Genomic DNA, 18,910 nt, shown 5'->3' with positions numbered 1-18,910 from the left:
ATTCTATTGAGACATCACAATATATGAATATGAGAATGTTTCTATAAAAAGAAAAGGAGTACTTGTGGCACCTTAGAGACTAACCAATTTATTTGAGCATGAGCTTTCGTGAGCTACAGCTCACTTCATCGGATGCATCCGATGAAGTGAGCTGTAGCTCACGAAAGCTCATGCTCAAATAAATTGGTTAGTCTCTAAGGTGCCACAAGTACTCCTTTTCTTTTTGCGAATACAGACTAACACAGCTGTTACTCTGAAATCTATAAAAAATAAACATTTAACAAGTGGCAGTATGCACAACTGAACAGAGCAGCTGATCTGTGGCACTTTTCCTGTTGGATTTTGTTAGATGCGTAGAGAGCTGTGATTTCTTAACGCAATACTAGGCGTCAACAGGAAATGCTGTAGGATTTTCAAAAGGACTCAGTGGAGTTAGGTGCCTAATTCCCAAGGAAATTAAATGGGAGTTGACTGCCAAACTCCCTGTTGAAAATCCCACCTGTAAGGCAGTGTGGACACTCCCCATGGAGAAATCTAATTTTCCAAGACTGCTTCAAAATCTGAATCATAAACTAAAAAAAAAGGACTAGTAAACAACAACTAGGAGGTGTGTTAGACACAATTCTACAGTATGATAAACAGTTAAACACGATCCTATCAGGAGGACTGATATTTAAACCATTTCTAGTGGTACAGTCAATGTAGGTCTTGAGGATGTTTCCAGTTTACATTGTTCATGTTCAGGTCATGACCTGCGATTTTGTTTATGGGGCGGAAGATCATTTGTTTTAGATAGCCTTGACTAGGTGTTTCTCTAAAAATAACCCTTATAAATAATCTTTTCCTGTAGGAGATAATGGCTTTTCACAGCCAGCAGCCTGTTATAAGCCAGAACAGCTTCCTCCAGAGAATTCTTCCTTTATGGAAAGAAATTTCGTCTGCAGATTACGGTGCCTCCTGGATAATTCATCTGGGTTCTTGGTGAGTATACAATTATATAAAGGCTTCCACCATTGCCTAAAGTGTATAAAACTAGAGAATGGTGGTAATGGTGCCGAGGAATCAAATAAAAGGTTCTTTGAATCCATCTCTGCTTACATAGAGTTCAAAACAATTCAGCTTTTTTTTTTTTTTTTTTTTTTTTTTACTAGTGATGTTCTGTTTTACACCAGGTTTTCTGTATTTGCTTTTTGAGATGGGTTTATGGGGTAATAGATTTCTAAATGACAGGCATCTAAGTATAGTAGCATAACTCTATTTAAAAAAAATATATTAATAGTAAGGCCCAAAGCATGAATTTGATGGAAGTTAAAATACGTTAAAATCTGCCACTTTTCAGAGAAGTGGGTTTTTTTTAAATAAATAAATAAAGTTTGAATTGTAAATATCTCTGTCATCTGTGATCACTATATATTTTCCTCATCTGAAGGCCATGAATTTTCAAGGGAGATTAAAGTTTCTTCATGGACAGAACAAGAAAGGGAAGGATGGCTCTTCTGTCTCTCCTCAGCTGGCTCTATTTGCAGTGGCTACCCCACTGCAGCTTCCATCCATCCTTGAGATACGAACCAAAAACTTCATTTTCAGAACTAAGCACAAACTGGACTTCACACCTACAGGCTGTGATGCAAAGTAGGTACACGGTCATCTATGTAGCATGTTACATTTCCCCATACACTTGCAGCTGAAATAGATCTCTGCACCTTTAAAGTGTTTAAATGAGTACCTTTAGGTGAGCATTGGATGTGATTGTGTATTCGGGTGGTAAGTAGTATTTTGTCATTAGGTTTTTCTCCTCCACTGCTGGAAGATATAAAGCACTTGTAGATAGAAGGGGTACTGTCTACGGGTATCCGCTCAGAAACTCTTTGATACCTGTCTCCTGAGCATTATCAAAACAAAAAATTGTTCTTCAGAAGTATTTTTATGAATTAGAGATAAAAGGTAACCCTGGGAGGGATGATTTAGAATACTCTCCATTGATGAGGATGAAGTTCACCCAGATCAAAGCATCTTTCTCACCACTTCCTCCTCCTCCTCCTGCGCCTCCACTACACCTTTTCAATTCAAATAGATGTAAACTACTATGGAAATGTGATTTGTTGCAAATTAGCTATAAATGAAACTAAATTCTACAGAAATTAACCACATGAAATAACTGTTTTTCACAGTGCTTTGGATCAGTTCCCAAACCATTCTTTTTTCTTCATTTAAAAAAAATAAACCCTACTACATTTCTAGATTAAAGTAGCACAACCATGCCCCAAGCATGGCAAAAAGCCCACTAAGTTGATTCCTCTTACAAGATAAAATCCTCTGGCCTCTCCTGAATTTTTTCCCTTCTCCCTTCCTTTCTGAGGTCAGATTTTCAAGTGTTGTCAGTGCTTTAAATCTTCACTTCCATTTATGATTGGGTAGCCCTGGTCAGATTCCCCTGAACCCATGCTGCACAATGTACAGCCAGACTATCCTCCACCCTTTCGTCAGTATATGAGTGTTTTTCCCATGTTCCCCCAACTACTACTAATCCCAATAAAGAAAAGTACATATGTGAATAAATAAAAGAGAAGTAAAATTTTACTAGCCATGAGGTTGCTAACTTCATCTCTTCCTCTTTCCATTTTTGTTTTTGTATTTATTCTATTGTCTTACCTTCCATCTCCCATTTTTCTTTTTTCATTCACAAACCATTTATTCTTTATTTTGTCTATTGTTTCCTTTCCTTTTTTGTTTTCTCTTTTTTTTTATCCACATCTCTTTCCCTTTTCTTTCTACTGCATCTTCCATTTGTGCCCCAAATGTCTTCCTCCCCAGTCTTTCCTTGCACTGAGCTTTCCACTGTCTAAGTCGCTGGGAGATACTCCCAGCTCCTTCAAAATTCTTGCCTCTTCCATTCTTCCTCCCCCATTCCTGATAATATCCTGTTGATCCTGCTGTGGCCGCGAAGGGCTCTTATAGAATCCTGTTGACTGCTATGGAGCATGGTGCTACTGCCAGCACAACTCTTCTTTGTTCCCTTTAGTACAGTGGCGTTCGCATCCACTCCCATATTGAGCAGCTTGGGTGAGTGGCAGCTGGCATGAAATGCAGGAGATAGAAGCAGTGTTTAATAACTGGAGGAAGGAGGTCCTTCCATTTTTTTTTTTAAGAGAAGTGGGAGGTTAGAGACACCGTGGGCTTGTGTGCTGCAGAACTAGAGCACACAGTGCCAGCCTCCTTTTGCTCTATGAGCAACCACCTAATTGCACTATGAGCATCCCCAGACTCTTCAGTAACATAAGTGGCATATTCTTGGACACACTTTTGAGTAGAATAGATGTAGAAAATTGCCTAGAATACTTCTCTAACTAGCAAGGAAATGTAATGCCATATTTAGGCACCTACCAGTAAAACATGGCTTGATTTGCGCACACACACATAAAAGTGCCAAGCAGACTAGGGGTCCCTTTGCAGAAAGTGGGAGCTACTGCATGCACAATAATTCTGAAAATTAGCCCACTTTGTATACGTAACAAAATACAGAATTAGGAGCCTAACTCTAAACGTCTATTTTTGGAATATCCCAATTCATTTTGTGGAAGCATTTCTGGATTCTGAAGGTAAATAGGTAAATAATAAAGGCCTTATGGCTCATGATGTATTTGCTAAATTTTGTAAGAAGAATCACATTAAAATCTTGTATAAAATCTTTATTGTAAATACTGATGACATACTCTGCTGTAGCAGAAATGTTTAGCCCAGATTGATTAGTTCCTGTGCTCATACTGTACGTTGATACATCAGTAGTGCTACAGTTTCTTTTCCTTTTTGTCTTACAGAGGAAAAATTGTGCTGGGATACACTGAAGCAGAGCTGTGTATGAGAGGAACAGGATATCAGTTTCTTCATGCAGCTGATATGCTTTATTGTGCTGAGAATCATATCCGAAGTAAGTGTAATTTGGCATCTGTGTAAGGCAGGCTGCTAAAACAAAAGATTACATTTATACTAAATGTTATGAAACACAACCAAAATTAATCTAGTCATTTACAAAATAAACACTTTTCTTTATACATGTCCTTCTGCTTCATATAAGAGTTTATACTGGAAGAAGAAATATTTAATATTCCTATCTGGACCCATTTTGGTTAAATATCCTGGTTCCTGTCATGTCCTGCTGTTCACAGTTCTTGTTCCCCACGGCCCAACTGCTGCTATTTCAGCAACTTCTCCTAGGGAGATGGATTTTAAGATAGTTCTCAATTTAGCCTCTTACAGGAAAACTTTCTATGATCTACAGGCACTGTCTCTTTTACTCTTCTTTGGAGGTAATATTTAATAATTTCCTGCTATCCCCTTACACATCTGTAGTAAATCACCTAGACTCTGCTCTCCATTGATCATTTGTAAAGCAAACTGTTTAGCTATCCCCCACTCTATATACCAAAGGGGTGACCAGTAGGCACACAGTCCTCCCTGACCTGTGAAATCTCACATGTGTAAGTGGACCCTGTGTCTGTTCAGAGCCCCATTAATAATCTGTCAGATTTGCCCACACAGATCAGCTTGCAGGTTTGGGAGCCTTAAAGAACAATTTGGTGGCTCACTCAATCACCCCCACCCAAATCCGATCATGCAATGAATGTAAATATTACAAAGGTAGCTTCATTACTTCCAATTTCTGGCTGAGACCAGGATTGAAAATGGTGGCACCGAAGGGAAATTTATCTCAAATGTTTCAGAACCTCAAAAGATTTGGTTTTTAAAATGGGAGAAGGTTCAGGGAAGAGATGGAATAATTTTTCCCCATTGGTTTTCCCCACTCTGGTGCGAAGAATATTAAACGCCTCCTTATAAAATAGATTTTTTTCTATTAGGGACTCTTACAAACTTTTACATTTTTATTTTGCAGTTCAGTTTGTGTCTAGGAATGAAATTATTTATTGTGTCTAGGAATGCAGTTATTTCATCACTGTATGTACTATAAAAGTGACAGTTGGACTGCAAGATGAAGCAGTGGCAGATAGAATTTTTGAGATAGCATCTGAAAGCTACAGTAGCTATTTGAAATACTCACTGTTATAATATTTTCATCATATTAGAGATCTAAAACAACTAAACATTTTCCATCCTTGACTCAAAGCAAATGCCCTGTGTGTGGTGGTGGTGATCATTTTATTTTGTGTTTTTGTATTTGCAGTTGCCTTTCTGCTAGAACAGTGGTTCTCAAACTAGGGCCGCCGCTTGTTCAGGAAAAGCCCCCAGCGGGCTGGGCTGGTTTGTTTACCGGCCGAGTCCGCAGGTTCAGCCGATTGCGGCTCCCACTGGCCATGGTTCGCCACTCCAGCCCAATGGGGGCTGCCGGAAGGGCGGCCAGCACATCCCTCGGCCCATGCCACTTCCCGCAACCCCCATTGGCCTGGAGCGGCGAACCGCGGCCAGTGGGAGTTGTGATCGGCCAAACCTGCGGACACGGCAGGTAAACAAACCAGCCCGGCCCGCCAGGGGCTTTCCCTGAACAAGCGGCGGCCCTAGTTTGAGAACCACTGTGCTAGAACAGAGTTTAGGATTTTATCATTTATGTGCTGTTGTATTTAGCAGTCCCTGTTATTGGTGAGATAATGGACCACGGTGCCATTAAATACTGGGGAGGTTGTACTGAATTGTTAGTGTCTGGAGTGACTCTCAGCAGACCTCCCCTTGGCATTCCAGCCCCTACTTACCACCCAGGCAAACTGGACTTTATGGTGTAAGGTTATTAAAACCAAAACTAACACACACTAGGTTTTGGTCACTCACCTCAGGTTACTGGATACTTCAGGTTCTAACCAAAAAACAATGCGGGTAGCCAATCCTTAGTAAACTAACTACAGATTTATTAATCCATAAAATAAATGTTACTAAAAAGGTTAAAAGCAGATAAAATACATTACAATTGAATCAGAATATATGAGCCCAGTTGACAGCAGAGATGTAATGTCTGCTAATGGCCGTAAGAGTCTCAGGGCTTTCCCAAAATTAGCTTTTTGGGGATCTCAGTCCAATGGCTCAAAACTCCCCCGTTGAGAGTTCGGCAGATCAGAGAAGGTAGGATCATTCCCAGTGCTGCTGCTTATAGCTGCAAACAGCTTGGTGAGTGTCACTGTTGCAGCATGGGTTTTCACCTGCTGAGTAAGAATAGGTAATGCAGACAGCTCGTGAATCTCCATTGTTAAACGAAGGACCCTTGCTTTGAAGTTAACCTTTTACTTCCCATCCATACAGAAATAATCGAGTTACATTGATTTATATAAGGTAATTGCCGGCCACTCATTTTAACAGAGATAGATAATTGAAGACAATGCAGGTAATATCATTAATTTCATGCTGTATATACATATCTTTGATCTTAAGGTTGATTGCGTACAGGATACAGACAGACAAAAACAATTCCATCAACATTTTCCTTGATCTCTTATCAACATAATTGAATGGGCTGGTGTCTGCTAGCCCATTTAACATCGCTTTGATACTAGCACACATTGAATTGACCTGATTATATTGCAGTGCCTCTTGACATGCCTTTAAAGGTTAAACACAGGTGGACTGGCTAGTTCATTTTAAACTGTGCTGGTTTGTCAGTGTCATATGAATATCTTAGAATTCATTGTGATTTTTGTTCTTGTATTTACCCATAGCCTAGGTAAAGCTTTTTGGCAGGCAGATCATATATTCATTTTGTTTTTATTTTACTTTCTGGGTCCAAATGGGTTTGGTTATTGCATGTCAATGGGTTTATGGAGAACAAATTCTGTAATATGGAAACATACTATTAAGTACTTACCTTTTATACTAGTAGGTAATTGGAGACTTAAATTGCTTTTGAAGTGGAATTATTTTTATAACATGCCAAGTTTTCTTGTTTATTGCTTAATTGGAAAAAAATATTAAGCAGTATATTTGACCTTTTTAATTCTAGTGATAAAAACTGGAGAGAGTGGCATGACTGTGTTTAGACTTCTTACCAAAGAAAATGGATGGGCCTGGGTTCAAGCAAATGCACGCCTGATCTACAAAAACGGAAGACCTGATTATATCATTTCAACACAGAGACCTCTTACGTAAGTAATTGTTACAGTATGGCAGCTTAGCTTGAAAACAACCAACCTACCATCTGACATAGATCTTATTAAGATGCAGGATTTGGGGGTTATGTTTTGTTTTTTGTTTTGTTTTGTTTTTTTGAATGTTCTCTACCTGCTGCAAAGAGCTTTGGTTTTTTGTTGCTCTTTTCTTTAAAAGAGTTAAAAATTGCCAGTGTTGCAGTAATTCCATCTGTAAATCCCTCCCTTGAGATCTCAAATTGTATGTAGCACTGATTATGGCAGATGCCATGGTGTTCCTCTCAGGAAGTAAATTTAATGAAACAAAGGCACAAAATTGTTCCATCCACCCTACTTCTATTTTTCTCCCTTTTTCTCTTGGAAGAAATCCAACTGCAGCTGCAGAGACCTCATATATTACTCATAGGAATTAACTTCAGTAGAGTACCTACTGAATTCCATTCCACTTATTATTTAGCATCATCCAGACAAATCCAACACTTACTTGACATGAGAAATGAAAAATATCGAGAGAATTCAGTGCTGAAAGATCCATGCTCCCAGCCAGGCAAGAATAGTAGAATATGAAGTATGTCATTTGGGTTTATAGAATTGCACACATAATATTGATTAACCTATGCAGAAGTATTACAGTAAATAAACTCCTTCTACCAAGATCTGTTGCTCATTTTACCCACTAGAGTTAAGTTTTAATAGTCAGATTCCTTCATGACTGGCACTTTTCAAGTGCCTACAAATAGAATAGTTCACTTTTTTAATGCGTCAATTCAAGGAAACAAACTATACTATTTTATTGTAATTACTACAATACTGTAATAAAGTACTGTTATTTTTTTTGTCAATTTCAGAGAAGAAGAAGGGGAAGAGCATTTACGGAAGCGAAACATGATGGTGCCTTTTATGTTTGCAACTGGTGAGGCTGTGTTGTATGAGGTAACTTTCCCTTTGCCTGGCCTAATGGATCCCTTGCAGACAAAGGTTAAAAGCACCAAGGGGAAAGGACCTCCTGCCAAAGCTACACTACATAAAGAATATGTTGAGCCAAACTCACTTCTGGGTGCCAGGTTAAGACAAGATGAGTCTGTATATCTCTGTCCTCCCGCTTCAGATAAACTTTCTTTTGAGAGAAACTTGTTTACGGACACCAGCGATGAATTGGGCAACATTGTTACCAGTGACTGGCAAGATGATCTCTTACCAACTGGAAATAACATCCTGAAACGGGAACAAACCAACTGTCCCCAGGAAAGCAACTTAATGCTTACTGAGGACAGTGCAGAGCTCTTTCAAGATAATAAAAATAGTGACTTGTACAACATCATGAGAAGTCTGGGTATTGACTTTGAAGATATAAAATGTATTCAGCAGGATGAGGAGTTTTTTAAAGCTGAATTTTCTTGTGTGGATGATTTTGGAGACATCAACATAACTGATGAAATCCTGACCTATGTTGAGGATTCTATAAATAATAAGCCTGACTTCTTGTATTCAGGTTGCCATCAGCAACAGACAACGGTTCAGAACTCTGTCTGTTTGGTACAGCAACATTTGGATAAACAGCAACTTAATCAGCACCAAAAACAAGTGGTTGAGCAGCAGCAGCAGTTATGTCAGAAGATGAAGTATATGCAGGTCAATGGGATGTTCACAAATTGGAACTCTGGTAGTAGTGTGCCTTTTAGCTGTTCACAGCAGCAGCCAGTGCAGTATGTTTTTTCTGACATGCATGGTACTACTCAAGAGTTCGCTTACAAATCAGAAGTCAACCCTCCACCTCATGCATGTAGGCAGGAGTTTATGCCTTATAAACAGCCCACAACCCCCGTGCCACAGCTCTCTAGTTTTACCCAAATAGATTTCCCCATAGGACATTTTGACAGATCAATCTATCCTGGTTCTTCAAGCATGGAGGATTTTCTCAGTTGTTCACAACAAGTCCCCGAGAATCAAGAGTGTGGAATAAACTCTCAGCCAGTTATGGTAACTCCTCAAACATGCTATGCAGGTGCTGTGTCTATGTACCAGTGTGTTCCAGAAACTCAACCCAACCCTATGGATCAAATGCAATATAATTCTATGATGGAGGGTCAACTATTGTTAAATAAGGTATGATAAAGGGCATTGTTAAATTTTCTTCCATGTTCTAATAGTTTTTAGCAGGAAACTAGATGGTTTATGGGATACAGACCTTATTGTCAACTAAGTCATTGGATCTGAAACTGATGCAGTTGTAGTAATGAATGAGAGGTACTGTAACTTCTGTTCATTAGCCTGACATGAGCCATGCTCAGTCCAGGTCCCAGGGGATGTGTCCATATCACAGGAACCTCTACAATTGGTATCTGTCAAACTTATACTTACAAATATCCTTCCTCTCAAACCTAAAATTAGTTCTTCCAGGCCAAGGCTGAGCAGTGTGGCAGAAGCTTGGAGTATGTGTGTATCTATTTTGTAGGTAAATAGATTGCTGACTGTACAATTGTCTGGCACATTTAATTGTCAATTCATTACTTTACAATAAGAAAAGGTAAACTTTCATTGTTTGGATTCTTAAAATACAAATCTTCTCTTTAAATCAACAGAATCTCACTGCTTAATTTCATATATTTTAAAGACCACATTAACATACAAATTCTGATTTTACATAACTTGCATGGAATCATATGAATCCCTGTCCTACATATGTGGAGGTATTGTGAGAGTGGTTTCAAACTGTGGGGCAACATGTGGTACACCATTAAGTTGAGAAACTGGCCTATACATATTTTACTCATGAAATACCACAACATTTTTAAGAACTAAGACTTATAAATATGTTATACTTTAAATTTTTACAAAAGTACATGTATTTCTTTTGCAGCATTTAGAGCAATGTTAAGAATATGAGAAAAATTAGCACAAGCTACATAAATAGGGCATACACACAAAAATAAAAATTAAATATTGGTTAGGCCTTGATTGGTGGGACTAATTACCTTAGTGCAGGAAGTTCAAAGCAGAGCATGGACATAAATTATTTTAAGATACACCTATCTATAAAAACACAATTTTCTTTTCTTTAGGAGTATACAATTTTTAGTTTAAAAAACTTCCAAAAGAGAAAACTGTTAAAAGGGTTAAAAGGTTATTCAGAAGCATACCTTAATGCTACAGAAAAGTTTGCTCTTTAGGGCACATTCAAGCAAAACCAGGACTGACTACTGATTTAAACTAGGAGTTATGTGCTAGTTGTTTTGAATGTGCAAAGTCACTAGCTATAGTGCACCTCAGTGAAAGAGGAATAATACGGCAGCAGAAAAAGGTCAAAACAATTATTTCCTGTTCCTCAAGTTACTGATTTAAAAACCCAGGTCTTCTCTACCTTTTTTGTTTTGTTTATATGCAGCAGAAAGGAAGAATTATCTGAACATTGAAAATGGTAGCCATATCCATATTTTGCCAAGGAGAGTGCAAAACAAAATAATGTAACACATTAAAATAGTGTAGCCATTCTTCAGACGACATCTTCAGCAAAATTCTTCCTGGGTAGAATTGAGTACATTAGCAGCTTTGGAAGAAAACCTTCCAATTTCAATACAATTATTTGACTGTAATAGCAGCAAAAATACAAAGGCATGATTCTTTTTCCAAAGAGTGTACATTCTAAGGCCACGATCCTACAAATGCTTGTGCACATGCGCATAGGTATTTGCCGAATTAAAGCATTAACTGGCACATATCATACACAGAGCAAGGAAGAAGAATAGAATCAGAAAATGTAGAGTCTATATTACATCATATCAGAAGTAAAATGAAGACTTGTTACATTTCTTAATTCTTTCATTAATTAAAATATAATTATAGAATTATAAAACCTCCTTTAAAATGTAGCATGCTTCTGCAAGATTAATAGCTTTTGCTTGAGAGACCCAAGACTGAAATAGCATGAAGATACTTTGGCAAAGTTCAGTAAGGAAACTTACACAACACTTGGCTGCACTATGTCTCACTCTAGTCGGTGCTATTAATCCTTCATAGTCCTAGATAATAGTGTTGGAAAGCATCTCCTGCGTCATCCAAGTTAATCTCCTTCCAATAGTACAGGATTGCCATTTACACACATACTCTTGAGCATTGTTATGTTGATGCCTATTTTTAATAACCAATTTAAATTTTCTTTTTTAACTTGTAGGTTGTTAATTTCTCACTATAATACTCATAGCCACTCTAATTATTTCCCATTTTTGTTACTTCATTTTGAAACTTTTTCTCTTCCCGCTCCTCAGCAAAGATATCATGCCAGAGTACTCTAGTGGATTGTCACAGTACTAACAAAATGTACTGTCACACAAATAGGATACTATAAATAGTTAAAATTAAATCTAGTTGTTAGTCCATGAAAATGGTTAAACCGCTAGAATACTGTGTTCTGCTTTCACCTTTTTGTAGTAATGTTAACGCATCAAAGGGAGACGAGCAACCAGGACAGTTTTATGTTAAAATATATTTATATCATGTCTGTATTTACTGTGGCTGTCAGAAGAGTGAATGATTCCAAACAAGTGTGCGTGAGAGAGAAATGGATGTATACTTGTAGTCGTAATGACACTAAATAAGTTCTGTTCCAAAACCATGACTGTAAATAAAATGAATTTGAGACATGGTTACTGTAGATAGGGAGAAGTTATTAATGGTTACAGTAATAAAACAGGTGGGAAAAAGTGTATGGACAAGCATTTTGTGTCAGTTACCCTTTTTATGATCCTTCTATCCCTAGTTAGTTTCTATATGACAAGATTTGTAGTTAAGGTCCAGAAGGGACTGCTGTGGCTATGTCTACACTGCAATAAAAGCCATGCAGATGCATGGCACAGCTATGTTTGGCCCAGGTCAGCTGACTCAAGCTTGCAGGACTATAAAATTGCAGTGGGGAGTGTCTCAGAGCTTGGGTCCCAGCGTGAGCCCAAATGTTTACATTGCAATTTTGTAGCCCCTGCCCCCTGAGCCTCATGAACATGAGTCAGCTAACCTGGGGTCTGAGACTCAGTGCCATGGGTGTTTTTTATCACAGTGTAGACATACCCTGAGCATATCTAGTCTGACCTCCTGCATAACACAGGCCATAGGAGTTCTCTGAATTAATTCCTGGTTAAATTAGAGCATGTCTTTTAGAAAAATCTTCAAACTTGATTTTAAAGTTTCTAGTGATTAAGAAGCTACCACAACCTTTGAAAAGTTCTTCCAATGGTTGTAAGACCAGTGTCCTTTTAGTAAACAGGGACTACTCCCCCTTACTAATTACTACTATATGCTCAGCAAAGTCTGCCAGACAATGCACATATTACTAAGTGATCTCACCACAAAATGGATTTAGTGAAGAACATTGAAATAATCCTGTCCTAGTGACTTAGTAGATATTTTCCATCTCTGACTTAAGATTCTGTGAATATTTCTAAAGAGAATTGATGTATCTGTCTCAGAAGGATTTGTCACCGTCAGATAGAAAATCAGCAAAATCCACAGCTACTGCCTGTAGTCATTAGAAACTCAAGAGTGAAAAGAGCTGTGCACACTTGCATGGCTTGTAGTATCAAGTATGTGCTATTTTAAGGCAGGCCTTAACTAATTTGGGTGCACCTCATGCCCTGTTAAATCAAGGCTACTTTGTAAAGAGTTCATGTAATTTTTAAAGTATTTTGCTTTATTTTCCACTAATATATGGAATATTTGTGCATATAATGATTTTTGTAAATGATAGCATTACATCAGTTGATTAAAATAGTTCGGGGGGTGAGGGGGAATGCTTTTGAAGAGAATTGTTGAAATGCAGTATGTCAAGACTAATAAAAAACATTCAGCACTCTCACTTGATTTTGTTAGATATGGTGATGATCATCAGTCATTCAAAAAACCCAACTGCATTAAGTGGGGTACGTTCCAATTTATAAGTGAACTGAATATGCACTCACAGAAGAACCATAAAAGCTGACCACCACCACACACTCAAAAATAGGACCTTAGGTGGATTTTGAAATTGTAACATTCTTGACAAGGAAATTGGTAGTGTTGAGGTGAGGGGAAAAAATCACACTAAAAATCTGATTTTGAGAAACTTTCAAGACCTAGGTGTTTGCTCTTTCTGTCATTGGAGTCCGTGACACAATTCCCATTAACTTCAACAAAAGTAGGATTGTGCCCATGATCTTTGTTTGTTTAACTTTCCATTTCTCTCACTAGTCCAGTGTGTTCTGTTTGCAACTGGCCACAGAAATCAGGATCTATTATGATTTTATTATGCAACATGTGCAGTGTTAGTATTTACTATTAACAAAAAGTTAGAACTGAAAAGTTTCAAGGCATACTGAATTTTTTTTATTTTAAAAAATGACGACAGATTTGCAGTGCAGAGCCAAAATATATTTATATATAGGAACCCCTATTAATATTTTTCTAAACAAAAGTCCCCCAAACAGTCTTGAGGAAATAGGGAAAAATAAACTTTTAACATCTTAAATATCTATTATTTATAAAATGAAATACTTGAGTCTTGTGCCATTAAGAATGCTTTACATTCAAAAACCACTAAGCTTATTTTACTACTTCAGAAGTTTGATAATTAATTCTTCAGAACCAGTTTCAGAATTCCTGGAATGGCCAACTCCTTTTTAATTTTAGATGCCAGAAAAGTTTTCATAATCCTAAAATATTGCCTGTGATCTTTGTGTAATCTTAATTTTGGGGGAAGAACAAGAGAGGTGGGGGAAAAACATAAGTCCACAAACTCTGTCCTAAGCAAAAGCAGTTCTTGCCCCTGACTAATCTTTGAGATGTATGGAAACATGAAAAATGTATTATTGGGGGACTGAGTTCTTTTCTTTTCCATAGATAGCTCTCATGGATTCACATGTCCAATTCATAAGGTGACACATAGTTGCTATCAGACACAGTATAGGATTTTTCTGTATACAGTATTAAGCTTTTAATCCTTTATTGGGTATCGCATAAAAACTTTTATTGAAAGGTATAATTGAAATATTTTACTGAGTTCAGCAAAAAGTAATAGCTAGACCATTCCCTTTAGATATCAGACATACCCAGTGTGGTGATGGTTAATTTACTATTTGTATTGCAGCAGTGCCTAGAGGCCTCAATCAAGGGTCAAGATCCATCTGTGCTTGAGGTTGTGTACACCTGTAGTAAAGACAATCCCTGCCTGTAGCTTATAGACTTAAGGCATGTTGACAGGACCAGGACCATGAGTTTGCCTTCTGTGCTGTGACTTCTGCTTATGTTAAACATGACTGTTTTACTGTGTGTTTGTATTGCCCTCTTTACCCATCCCAATATGTTGTATCTCTCTATTGGCCCCAGCCATAATGCAAAGGGCTTGTCTACAAGCGTATTTAGTTTGCGGTAAGGTATGAATCTACTCTGCACTAGCCTACTGTGCTCTAGCTGTGGTCGGTACCGTGCTGATGCACATTAACTTTTCATTAATGTGCCAATTAGGACTAGTCCTCTCTCAAAGAACTAAGATCTAGTCCTGTCTTAGGTCTGAGATAGGCATCCAGTCACCTACAGAAACTTAGGCACCTAGGGGACTTTTACAGAAAAAATATAGTCCTCAAGTAAGTTTAGACACTTACATGGTTCGATAGCCACTTAGCATGGGTTTTGTGGATTGCAGTGGTGCCTAAATCTTGGGTTTAGGCACCTGAGTCACTTTGTGGACCTGGAGCTAGGTTAGCTGATTATGACTAGTTTCTGCCCCTATAGAAGAAGCATTTCTTTCACGATTGGAGTGGGGTTTTGGGGAGGGGGGGGAGTAAACACCACCAGAAGCTTAGGCAGAGAATGCAGAAAGAGTCCCTTTTTATTTTAGGATTAGGAATCTCTAATCTTCCTTGTGCATTTTACTAAATGCTTTTGAAGTTTTTTAAAGAAAGCAGTCAGTAATCCTTGTAATTTTTTTTTCCAGTTCCAAAATGGTTTCGGTGAAATAAACTTACATGAAGCATATCCCTCTCAGTTAGATGTCATCAGTAACACACAGACTGCTACACACCTTCAGCCGCTTCATCATCCGACAGAATCCAGACCTTTCTCAGATTTGGCATCCAATGGATTTATGTAATTCAGAGCCAATATCCCATCTGTGGTTTTTGATGGCTGTCACTTTGGCCTGTGAAGGAGAGCTTGATAAGGCTATGAACACTGGGCTTTAAAGCCCCGAATACGTTTTGAGTAGTTGAGGCTGGTTGCACTATATACCAATAGGACATGTAATCCAAAACCTGACTTTTTGGGGTAGAAATAGGAACTATACTTTGACTAAAAGTGTGCATGCGCTGTTGTCAGTCAGATTGAAAATGTGGTGTTGCTGCAATATGGATTATGTACTACATACATCGCGTTGTAGAACATAAGATAAGGTAAATGGTTTTATTATTTAGAAAATAAATGGGCACTTTGACGACCTACCTAGTAATGACACAAAGGAAAATGTTTTCACGCTTGGATTATTGCCAGATTTTATTTTTTAAAAATTGAAATTTAAAAAGAATGATCTAAATTTAAGAGCATCAGAAGCACTTATTTTTTACTGCATACTAAGCTTTTTCCTTTGATTAATTGCTTGTTATTTTAGCTCCTTTTGTTTTAATTTCCAGTTCTAGCACTTTAATAGATGGATTAAAACAAGGATTTGATATGCAATTTGAGGTTTTATATAAACAAATCCATTGCATTCCTCCTTTACTGACAATCTTAAGTGCCTCACAACTTAGCTACCTTATTTCTGAAAGGAAGCTTGTTTTGGAAAACATTCACCATAAATTAGTCATCGACATTGTGTGAACTTTTAAGTAACATATACAGTGCTATTGGCTTTCTTTTTTCTATAAAGTTTTTAGCAATTGCTGTTTCGAATTAGACTCAGTTCTGAGTCTGCAGAGTTGTAACACTTTTCTGGAGATGTAAATGTTTTACATTTAGTTCAAGTAAAGGGTTTTGTTGTTCTGTACTACACATCTGCTTTCTTCAGGTAAAACAGGGTAAAAACAACAGAGATTTTGCATGGGGGAGGATTCCTCAAGATTAGTTTCAGATTTTCAAGGCTGAAAAACATGTGCCTTATCTTGTGTTAAAACACTTGTAATGTTCTTCGGAAATAAAAGTACAAGGCTGCTCTATGCAAATACTTTCACTAGAATGGATATCGAAAAGGGTTAACTTTTGAATTATGGGGGAAGAGCTGTCTCAATAGTAAATAGTATTGAGGTTTACTTTTGTAAAAAATGTCTTCACTGATAGTCTAAGTTCGATTGACTGCAGTTTTTAACATTGCAGGGGGGAAGGGAGGGTCTGCTATTAAATGTTATCCCTGATAAATTGCACTCTAAAGAAAAAGTGATCATTTTTTCATTTGTGAACCCACTTGAAAAGAGCTATGTGCAAAATATAAAATTGAAAAAAAAATTAGTTCAAGTTCAGAGAGATTATCCTAGTAATGAAAAAGATGTTTGTATTTTTTGTTTTCAGAAAAGCTAAAAATATTGCTTTGGGTTTTTTATTTGAGAGAATTGCTAGAATTGTAGCCACCAATGTTTGGTGCAAAACAGTAGCATAATGGAAAAATACAGAAACGTGTATATGTTCAAATTATTGCACACTCTTGTGTGCTGTATTGTTCATATGTAATGTCTTTGTAAAATATTTTAAAACAGTTAATTTTAAAGTGTTACATCATATATATAAAGATGAAATGTTTACATTCGTTGTGTATAAATATAAATTACAGTGTAGGCAGTTTGTTAAAAAGGAAACAAAAATAAACCACCTTCCTCCTGGTTGGTGTTCATATTGTTTAATACAAGGATAGTTGGAGTTTTTTAACTTGAGGAGAGAAAATATTTTGCAAAATTGTTGAAAATGTGATGCGGGAGCTTTCATTCCACCATTTGTGCAATCTGCACTGAAATAACTACAAAGCTAAATACTGTGCATTAGATTTTCATCCCATTTCTTTGATTTCTTCTTTGAAACACACTCTCCAAAAGTAAAACTCATTTCCTTCTATAGTGTAATATGATCTGCTAGACAGAATATCAAATTCAGTTGTAGAATTTCAGATGCATGACTCTACCAGTTCCTTTAAATAAAGTTACCAAGGGAGAAACTGATGTCAAGGAAATAACTTGTATTAATACTCTTCATTATTCAGGAAAGCCCTAAAAAGAAATTGGCTTGGGGCATGAAATTAAAATTTTAAAAGTTTCAAACTTCGTGATATCTCACGCTAAAAACAAAAAGTTTTGATTTTAATAGCATCTGGATTCACATTTTAACATTTAAATTTTTAATTTAAGGTAAGTTTTAACCAATTTCTTGCATTTCTAGTTAGTGTATCACTTTTTAAGAGTGTGAATTTGACAACCTGTTATATAAATTCTGTAAAACTGAAAGATTCAAAGGGATAATGTACATTTTTACATCAGTATAAATAAAAATGTATCTGATCAGTCTAGCTAAACCAAAACCTTCTTGTTCTATCACTAAGTGCCAAGGAAGCAGCAGTACTAGTGTACTGCCTTATTATAAACATTAGTTTTGTTATATACATAATATCAGTTTTTTTCTGTAGCTGTGCCAACAACAAACCCATGATTGACTGTGTATTAGTGAACTATTAATCTACACCAAATTACTTCAAAAGTGCACAGGAAATTTTGAATGTCTTCATTAGCCCTCCAGTTCTGTTATGATATAAGATATAACCCATTGTTAATCAGTATTACTACCCATTTTTGTACCAGTTTTCTTGGCTTGTTTTGCTTTAAGTTCTTATTTCTGATTTGCTATGCCTGCACATGCCATGCAATACGTTTCTTGGCTTAGGGTATGTTTTTTGTAGTGTTCTTACTGACCTTCAGCAATGTTTGTAAAACATAATATATGGTAATAAAATAATCATATGAATGTAGCTGATATATATGTTCTTTCACTACAAACAATTCTTTGTCTATGGCAGAAGCTTTGTGATTTCACCACTGTGGACTTTGGAATTTCCAAAGTGTTAGACACAAGCACATGGAGACAATTTGGTGCTGTATATAAAAACATACATTTGAACTGTAGTTCTGTAACAAAATGACACAGAGAATGGTAACTGGCAGCTTATCAACATTTTAAATAGCAACAATTAACAGTTGAGTTGGATTAGACACCACTTGCTAACCAGATAGTCTGATACCAGGAAACCAGAGTTTGATAGGCCCAACATTTGACTTAACACTTTTGTATTCACTTTGTTTTATAGGGCTCCATATTCTGAATGAAAAATGTATAAACATTTCCTCTGAGGGGAAAAAACCAGGGTTTTTTTGAGTATGTACAAAGTGACCAGCAGTTATTTTAAAGTAAGAGAGAGGTGCATGTGAGGAAAGAGTTTAATAGGAGAACAGTTGCCTTCAAAGAGATTATAAATCAGTCAGAACCTTTTAATAAATATAAAAGAAAAAAAACCTTGATCTTGTGCTCTTTTAATAAAAAAAAATACTGAACAAAGTCTGCTATAAAAGGAAAAATGCATTTATTCTTCTGGAATATGCCTTTCTGTAGGTGAGTTAGAGATGGCATGACCAACTCATGAGTTTTCCATTTGTGAGTCATGTAGTCATCCTTGCCTCCTTTTAGAAAAAGGCCCTTCCTTCCTCCTCACACAGAGGAGGGCTTAAGTGATACACAAGTCTTGTACTTTCCCTCTTCTGCTTCTCAGTACATAGAGGAATATGGCTCTTAGCATTAAAGGGCGTTATCAATTGCTATCTAAAAGAGAATATTCTGTCCAT

At 37.0% G+C, this 18,910-nt stretch overlaps 1 protein-coding gene across 2 annotated transcripts in view; it reads left to right on the top strand.

Annotated features, from left to right (window-relative positions):
• AHR (aryl hydrocarbon receptor) overlaps positions 1-17,974 on the top strand; it is a 91,003-nt gene extending 73,029 nt beyond the window's left edge. Inside the window, exons 6-11 of one of the 2 annotated variants that reach the window (XM_074945818.1) lie at positions 851-981; positions 1,430-1,632; positions 3,819-3,928; positions 6,938-7,079; positions 7,931-9,188; positions 15,040-17,974. In XM_074945818.1, the coding sequence (XP_074801919.1) occupies positions 851-981; positions 1,430-1,632; positions 3,819-3,928; positions 6,938-7,079; positions 7,931-9,188; positions 15,040-15,195 (2,000 nt within the window). In that variant the 3' untranslated portion in view covers positions 15,196-17,974. The remainder of the gene's footprint in view (positions 1-850; positions 982-1,429; positions 1,633-3,818; positions 3,929-6,937; positions 7,080-7,930; positions 9,189-15,039) is intronic. The other variant, XM_074945819.1, reaches the window with a different exon arrangement.
• The last annotated feature ends 936 nt before the right edge of the window (positions 17,975-18,910 follow it).

This window comes from Natator depressus, chromosome 2 (assembly GCF_965152275.1).
Source record: "Natator depressus isolate rNatDep1 chromosome 2, rNatDep2.hap1, whole genome shotgun sequence".
Lineage (NCBI taxonomy): Eukaryota > Metazoa > Chordata > Testudines > Cheloniidae > Natator > Natator depressus.
The sequence above is the reverse complement of the archived record's forward strand: the minus strand, read 5'-3'. Positions and strand labels throughout refer to the sequence as shown.